At 53.3% G+C, this 8367-nt stretch overlaps 1 protein-coding gene across 1 annotated transcript; it reads right to left on the bottom strand.

Annotated features, from left to right (window-relative positions):
• Positions 1-1244: 1244 nt before the first annotated feature.
• On the bottom strand, positions 1245-7563 carry LOC147646964 (uncharacterized). The gene is made up of 7 exons (XM_086872820.1): positions 7462-7563; positions 6761-6832; positions 6601-6672; positions 6478-6513; positions 5855-5962; positions 4797-4874; positions 1245-3759 (listed from the first exon to the last, which is right to left on the bottom strand). Exons 1-7 carry the CDS (start codon positions 7481-7483, stop codon positions 3590-3592), a joined length of 558 nt encoding a protein of 185 aa, XP_086728946.1. The 5' UTR covers positions 7484-7563; the 3' UTR covers positions 1245-3589.
• Positions 7564-8367: the final 804 nt, after the last annotated feature.

Consider the following 8367-nt stretch of genomic DNA (forward strand, 5'->3'; position numbering starts at 1 on the left):
AAACAGTCCAGGAAGACCTCTCTGCTCCGGCTAGTTGGAAAGCCAAGGCGATCTGTGTCTTGTTGTCTGTCTGTGCTGTAGTCAAAACTCCCGATGCGGGGGGAGCAAGTACAGTCTGATAACAGGCTCAGTGCTTCTTTTCCACTCACTTTTAGATGGAATATTAAGAATACAAAATCTGTGTCTGGGTTAGGTGGACGAATGGGGATACAATTTAACATCATAATCAACCCAGGACACGGGGGGTCCCTCAATTTTTTTTTTCTGGAGGTTCACCCCCTCCCCCAATATTTCCTCCATCCCCTTCCCCCCAAACTGAGGTGAGAAAATATTTTTTTAATTTTTTCTCTGGCTTTTTTTTTTTTTACCTTCCCCCCCCCCCCCCTTTTTTTTTTCCTTTTTTCATCTTTTTATTTATTCACACTTAATTTGGGGGGCCGAGGGGCAGGAATTTTGGGGTGGAGTCACCTGGGGGGACAGGAAACAGGGAGACCCCACTCCCCAAAAAAACGGGAAAAATCCTGAGATTTCTGGTGTTTCTCCCCCCACCCGCGGCGTGAAAAAATTTATGTTCTCAGATTTTTGGTGATTTTTAGGGAGAGAGTTGCAATTTTGGTGGAGGTTTTGGGAAGGCTTGCTGTTTTTTGGGGAGTTCTCCCAGGATTTGAGGTGGAATTGGAGAAATTTGGGGGTTCAGATGGAAATTTGGGGTTTTGGGGCGAAACTCTGAAGGTCCTGGGGGGAATTTTGGGGTTTTAGGGCAAGAATTTAAGGATTTTTTTTCTAACATTTGGGTGTTTGGGGAGGAAGTTTGGGACTTTGGGGAGAACTTTGGGGTTTTTAGGGAGAGGATTTGGGATTTGGGGAAAAAAATTGGGGATTTGGGGGGGAAAATTTGGTGGTTTTGGGGGGAAATTCAGGGGTCCTGGTGGAGTTCTGATTTTGGGAAGGGGATTTGGGGAGGATTTTTTGTGTTTTGGGGGAATTTCCATTGATGGGGAGAGGTCCTAATCCCAGTGAGGAGGGGCATTTTGGGGAGGCCTGAATTTGGGGAGGGGTCTCAGGGAGGATTCCCAATTTTGGAGTGAGATTTGGGGGATTTTCCAGCGATGGGGAGGTGTCTTGGGGGTGGGATTTGGGGAGGGGTCTCATTGGGGCACCATCCTGAGCTGGAAGCGGGGGAGATGTTGGGAGTGGAATTTGGGGAGCGTAATAAATGGAAATGATTTGTGCTAACTAAATTGTAACTATTTGGAAAGTTATTCTTAGAAGCAATCAAGGGAATTGGTGATACAAGGCAGATGTACCCCTTTGCAGATGTTACGTGTTGAAATTAAGGTACAGGATGTAGTTTTGAGATAAGTGGTGTCCCAAGAAGAAATCAACCTTGAGATGGATAAAGTTGGAACAACTTTAGGCATAGGCCTGAAGATTATGAAGTGTAAGACTAATTAGTGGAACACAATGCTTATTTACATAACACTTAGTACCCATGCAAAACCTGTAAGGTTATCCAGAGGACAATGAGGATGAGCGTAAGCCTTCATCCAAAATACCATCGAAAGGAGACTGAAGACCCCCTAGCAACAAGTGAGGCTTGCGCCATGAAGAATAGTGATGTAAAATTAAAGAATCAAAAATAGGAGGAGACTTAGGGGAAACATGAATGAATATGTATAAGCATACAGTATATAAGTTTAGTTTGAATTGCTTTGTTTTGGTACGTGAGGCAGGGTGAGAAGCCCTGCCCATACCCCAGTCAGTTTTGCTCATGCTTTAATCATACTCAATTACTAGCAAATTATATTCACATATATATATATATGAAGATATTCACTAAATTGTACTCTTTTACTGAATTGTTTTCCTTTTATACCAAATATCTATTCAATCCACTAAATAGTATTATTTTATTATATTGCATCCTTGTATTCAATTCACTAAGTTGTATAATTTTTTCCCTTGTTATTTAATTGCTGTTAATTCAATAGATCTAGTTGTCTGATTTTAATTTCATTTACAACAGCACCAAGAAGAAAAGGGGCTTACTGAGAGCAAGCAAACTTAATCCTCTGCCAGGACACAAATTTAGAGGGCAAAAAATTAAAAAACCCCACAGCATCAGCCCAGCTTCCCAGTGAGAAGGGTTGGAACTCTCTGCCCTCAACACTTCCCCAGCAGGTTTACAAAGGTAACTGGGATCTAAGCTGTGCCCTCTGAACCAACAGAGCCAGCCTCCCTTCAAGCTGAAAAGCCACGGCCCCAGTTATAGCCCTGGGTGCCTCCTGTGCCCCAGAGAATGGCCCGGCTCACCCGGCCCAGCCTGGCCCGAGCAGCCCGGACTGGCCTCAAGGGATGGGCTCCACCTGCCCGCTGTGCCCACAGGCCGGGCCCAAGGGCTCACAAGAGGCTTCCTCCCAGCTCTGCAAAACCTTGGCCAAGACTGTCCCCTTTGCTGTGCTGAGAAGAGTAAAAAACCACTCTCAGTTTAACCCCACTGCACTCCTCATGGGGAATCCCTGCACACCTTAGGAGAGAGCCCAAATTTGCCCTGTGTGCCTCATGAGGTGCAGGCCCAGGTGATGCCACTGAAGGAAATGTGCCCTCACAGCCCAGGGACGCTCAGCACGGGTTCCCCCAGCCCCTCAGGGCCCCACCGCTGGTCACGGCAGCCCCTGCCTGGCTCCTGCCTGCCCACACCGTGGGCACCCCCGGCTGCTCCTGGACATGGAGCGCAGCCGGGGCTGGTGCCGTGTGGGCTTTGCTGGTGGTACCAGCCGGACACTGGGGTGAGAGCTCCATCTCTTTATTTGAACAAAAACCATGGGCCAACCCCTGCTCTGGTGGACAGGGGCTGCCCAATTTCAGTCCTGGCCAGGGAACAGGGCCAGGGGGCTCAGGGGCAGAGGGTCTCGCTTGGGAGGTGTGGGTCTTGGGATGCCCTCAAGACGGGGATGCAGCTGCAGCACAGCAGATGGGGAGAGATGTGGAGAGCGAGGATAACAGGTCAGCTTCTCAGACACTGGAATCTTTGGCTGCTCTTCTGAAGCTGCAGAGGTGCTCCTGTGGAGAGAGGAGGTGGCTGAGGCCCCCAGCTACCGCTGGCACTCAGGGACCCTCCTGCACAGCAGGGCCCAGAGCGGCCAAGGCTCACCAGCAGGGCTGGAGCTGCTGGCACAGCTTGGCCCAGCTGGACAGCTGCCCCTCAAGGCCCCAAGCAAGCAGGGGATGGCTCTGGGCAGGGTCCCTGGCCAGGAGCGGGCCCCAGAGCACCTCTGCCTTTCAAGGGCAATCTCGTCCCCGCTCTTTCTCCTGCCCACCTTGCTTTGCCTCTGCCCGCTGCTCCTGGGGCTGCTCTTGGCCAGGCAGCCTCAGTGGGAGCCAGCACTGGCTGCAGCCCCAGCGGGCTCCCCAGGACAAGGCCCAGCAATTAAGAGGCCAATGAAAGGCCTGGGCAGCAGCAGAACTCTCAGCAGAGTTATTTGGGCAACCAAGGCCTACCCACAAGTGCACAGCAGCCTCACTGGGAATGTTTCCTGACTATGAGCAGCCTTTCAAGAAGCTGTTTGAGGCCGAGATTGCAAAACACTCACCGTTTTCCCTTCTGGCAATACCAGATTCCGGCACAGCACATCATCAGGAAAACTGCTCCACCAGCCACAATGGCCATTAACTTAATCAAACCATCTGTTCCCTGGTAGAAAACTCTTCTCATGCTCTCCCAGATCTTCTGAGCATGTGCTGTGGTGCCAGCTGCATCTGTGGGAGCAATGGGCAGCGTGAGCCTGTGCTGTGCTCCACTGCTGAGCTGGCAGCACGCTGGATACAGCCAGGACGTTCTCTGTTTCCCCCAGAGCTGGGGCCTACAGGCACCTTGCCACCCCTTGGCACCAGACTGCTCAACCCCCTGAGCTCGAATGGCACAATTTCTCTGTGCTGTGCTGGTCTTCTCCAGGCAATACTTGTCAAAGACATGGATAAGGATCAGGAAAATGCCTAAGGTTTTGGAAATGCTCCAGGGCCACCCCTCTTCCAAACAGACCCTAAACCTGAACTAGCCTGAGACTGGAAATTTTCAGGGGATCTCAAGGTGTGCGTGGCCCATGGTGCAGTTTGGGTTCCCTGTCACCTGATGCCAAATGCTTTCCTGCAGAGGCTGGGGAGAAGCTGCAGCCAGGCCAGGCTGGGAAACAGCCCTGCAGGCCATGAAAGCAGTAGTGGGGCAGCAAGGCTGCCATGGATTCCTTCCTGCTGTGCCGGGCACACGGCGTGTCCAGATGTGCAGAGAAAGCCCCTGGCTGCTGAGTGTCAGGAGGAGGCTGAGGGACATGGACCCACCATGGCATCCCTCCAGATCATTCAGGATTACGTCCAGGTGTTTGAGTTCCCCCATTGCTACATTACTATCTCCTATAGGTTTGTTCTTCTTTCTCAGGGGACCATTATATAAAGTATTTGCATTTCCCAGGAATGGATCCCACAGAACCAGTGGTCAGCCTGTGGGATCAGCAGAGAGGCACCACACACCCTAGCGATGGGAGCTGGGCTTGCTTGCAGAATTTAGCTCAGGAGCTGGGAAAGTCCTCCCTGCAGACACACCTGTAACTCAACAGCCACAGAAGCTTCTCTCATCTCTGCTGCACAGGCAGCACTGAGCCACAGGAGCAGTGAGAGGATCGCGTAGGACGAGGGCACACACGTGCACGGCTCTGTCCTGACACCTGCAGAGATGCCACCGTGGCCGACCCTTGGGCTCTGAGCTGGCGGCTCTCCCAGGGGGAAAGGCCTTGACCTACCCTCATAATCTTCCTCATCATCAGGCTCAGTAACTGATATGGATTGGGAATCCGGATCATCTTCATCATCAGGTTCATCTGCAAAGAAAGTCAGGACAGAACAACTCCCGTGACACTGCTGAAGATTCTTCTTCAGGCTGGAGTGGCAGTGAGTACACCCAGGTGACTGCTGCCCTCCAAGACACTCCCTCCTCTCTGCCTTCCACTCAGGAGCAAGGGCAGGGGGACCACGTGCCTGCAGTGGGCCCACAGTGGGATAGAAGAAGCCCCTTGCATTGCAGTCAGGGGAGAAAGGACTCCCTGGAGCTGCCAGCAGCTCTGAACTGCGCCTCAAGCAGGGCCAGGGCTTGGCAGCTGGAGCAGGAGCATCTCAGGTTCCCTGGGGCCAGAAAGGAGCCACACAAGGCAGAGCCCCAGGGCACAGCCCTGAGCCCAGCCCTTCCCTCTCTGCTCTTCTCCGTGGCTGCACAGAGCACACGGAAGGAGACACTGGCATTGCACACAGGAAGAGGATTGACAGCTAAATGCTCCTTCCTCCCACTGACAGCAATGCTGTGGGATCACTCAGGGCTCCAGAAGGGAGCAGGGCAAGGTTTCCAGAATCCGTCAACCTTCAGACTCTTGAAGGAAATGGCACATGAGTGAGCTCTTGCCACCTTGACACGGATTGTTCTGTGTGGAAAGGGACATTGAGAACTTGCCTCCAGCATCTGGCAAGGTCTTCAAATCGCCATTTACCAGCACTTCCAGATGCTCCATGTCACGATCCCAATCTAGAAGGGAGCACAGATCAGAACCATTCCATGGTGTGCTGGGATCCCCTTCTGCCTTAGGGAACTGGGCATTGCAAGGGTGTCGGAGAAGGCCGTGGGAGCCACATGTCAATGGACATGGCCAAAGCTGCAGAAGGGCCTGAGGAAAGCTCTGGACTGGCTCTGGACATTCTCAACACCTTTTCCATGCTCTGTGCAAAATCCCTGAAAGGCAGGCACTGCCAAGGAGCAGAGATTTACAGCTCAAGCCTCAGCAGGGCTCAGGCCCAGAGGCACAGCAATTACCTCCTGGGACTGTGCCTGGCATGGCCTCCCTTCCTGCAGCAGAGGCTGCCCATGAGCCACTGCTTCCTCCGGGAAATGGCACCTTCAGCACAGCATTTGGGTTCATCTCTGGAGGAAGGAAGAGCCACAGCTCGATCAGATAGAACCATTCCCCGTTGAGGAGGTGACATGTTCAAGTGGCAATATTTGTTAAAGTCATGGTTAAGGATCAGGAGAAAGGCCAGGTTATTTGGGCTGGGCCAGGGCCCTCCCTCCTCCAAACAGCCCCTACACCTGATCTAGCCCAAGACCGGGAAATTGCAAGGGATCTCTGGCTGTGCATGGCCTGTGCTGCAGTTTGGGCTCCCTGTCAGCTGATGCCAAATGCCTTCCTGCAGGGACTGGGGAGAAGCTGCAGCCAGGCCAGGCTGGGAAACAGCCCTGTAGGCCATGAAAGCAGCAGTGGGACAGCGAGGCTGCCATGGATCCCTTCCTGCTGTGCCAGCCATAGCATGTCCAGATGTGAAGAGAAAGCCCCCAGCTGCTGAGTCACAGGAGAAGGTTGAGGGACATGGGCTCACTATGGCGTCTCTCCAGTTCATTCAACATCTTATCCATCTGTTTGGATGTCTCCAGGGACTTACTATCCTCTGTAGGTTTGTTCCTCCCTCTCGGAGAACCTTAACAGAAAGTATTTCCATTTCAGATGAATGGATCCCACAGAACCAGGGCTCAGCCTGGGGGATCAGCAGGGACAAACCACTCACCCCTGTGATGGGAGCTGGGCTTGCGTGCAGCAACCAGAAAAGGAGCTTGAAATGTCCTTGATGCAGACACACCTGTAACTCAACAGCCACAGAAGCTTCTGTCACCTGGTTTGTGACAGGTTGTCAATGATTATTTCTTGTTGGGACAGTGAGAACATACCTGCATGGGGCTCCAGAGGCTTAAAATCTTCATGCAGCCAAGCTGTTGGAGGAGCCTTCCTACCACCCTTGTCTAGAAAGGAGCACAGATCAGAACCATTCCATGGTGTGCGGGGACCCCCTTCTGCCTTAGGAAGCTGGGCACTGCAAGGGGGTCGGGGGATGGCCAAGGGAGCCAGATGTCAGTGGACATGGCCAAAGCTGCAGAGGGGCCTGGAGAGCTCTGGGCTGGCTCTGGACACTCTCCACCTTCTTTGCAGGCCCTGTGCAATATCTCTGGTGGGGCAGCGGCACCAGCCCAGGGCCCAGGGGCTCTCCCTGCCACAGAGGAAACCATTAAGCCCTGGGCCAAACTGCAGCATTCAGTGCCACAGACATCCCTACCTCCCTCCTGCCCTCTCTCCTGCCCTCCGTCCTTCAGCTGGGACAGCTCCCCCAGCCCAAGGGGACAGAGCCAGGCCCTCTCAGGGCACACTGGAGCTTTACCCTCCCCTCAGCCCTTTCCCCACCATGGGCATTCCTTGAAGCCGCTGCCAGGTTTTGGGATGTGTCTCCCATGGAGGGACCTCAGCAGAACTGCTCTGTAGCCGAGTGCCCTGAGCCTGCTCAGGATAATTCCTCTGCACTGTGCTCACACAGCCAAGCAACAGAGATGGCAGCTCAAGCCTCAGCAGGGCTCAGGCCCAGGGGCACAGCAATTACCTCCTGGGACTGTGCCTGGCATGGCCTCCCTTCCTGCAGCAGAGGCTGCCCATGAGCCACTGCTTCCTCCAGGAAACGCCACCTTCAGCACAGTCTTTGGGTTCATCTCTGGAGAAAAGAAGAGCCACAGCTGGATCAGGTGGGGCTGTTCCCCAACAGGAAGGTGGCATCTTCAAAAGGCAATACTTGTCCAAGTCATGAATAAGGTTCAGGAAGCCATCAAAACTTCGGAGCCAGGACAGGGCCCTCCCTCCTCCAAAGAGCTGCCATTCCACATCTACCCCAAGACTGGGAAATTGCAAGGGATCTCTGGCTTTGCATGGCCTGTGCTGCAGTTTGGGCTCCCTGTCAGCTGATGCCAAATGCCTTCCTGCAGAGGCTGGGGAGAAGCTGTAGCCAGGCCAGGCTGGGAAACAGCCCTGCAGGCCATGAAAGCAGCAGGGGGCAGTGAAGCTGCCATGGATCCCTTCCCACTGTGCCAGGCACGGCGTGTCCAGATGTGCAGAGAAAGCCCCTGGCTGCTGAGTCTCAGGAGAAGGCTGAGGGACTTGGACCCACCATGGCGTCTATCCAGTTCACTGAGCATCTTGTCTTCTGTGGGTTTATTCCTCCCTCTAGGAGAACCTTAACAGAAAGTATTTCCATTTCAGATGAATGGATCCCACAGAACCAGGGCTCAAGCCTGTGGGATCTGCAAGGACACACCACTCACCCCCGTGATGGGAGCTGGGCTTGCGTGCAGCAACCAGAAAAGGAGCTTGAAATGTCCTTGATGCAGACACACCTGTAACTCAACAGCCACAGAAGCTTCTGTCACCTGGTTCATGACAGGTGGTCAATGATTATCTCTTGTTGGGACAGGGAGAATATACCTGCATGGGGCTCCAGAGGCAGAAAATCTTCATG

Source organism: Cyanistes caeruleus, unplaced genomic scaffold (assembly GCF_971803275.1).
Source record: "Cyanistes caeruleus unplaced genomic scaffold, bCyaCae1.hap1.1 HAP1_SCAFFOLD_76, whole genome shotgun sequence".
Classification (NCBI taxonomy): domain Eukaryota; kingdom Metazoa; phylum Chordata; class Aves; order Passeriformes; family Paridae; genus Cyanistes; species Cyanistes caeruleus.

Excerpts from the sequence above, each read along its gene's own strand:
- LOC147646964 (XM_086872820.1), bottom strand. The coding sequence starts at position 7,483 with ATGCCAGGCACAGTCCCAGGAG. Across the intron at positions 6,833-7,461 it reads GCCAGGCACAGTCCCAGGAG|ACAAGGGTGGTAGGAAGGCT; the intron begins GTAATTGCTGTG and ends GCTCCTTTCTAG. Across the intron at positions 4,875-5,854 it reads GCCAGGCACAGTCCCAGGAG|ATGAACCTGATGATGAAGAT; the intron begins GTAATTGCTGTG and ends CTTTCTTTGCAG.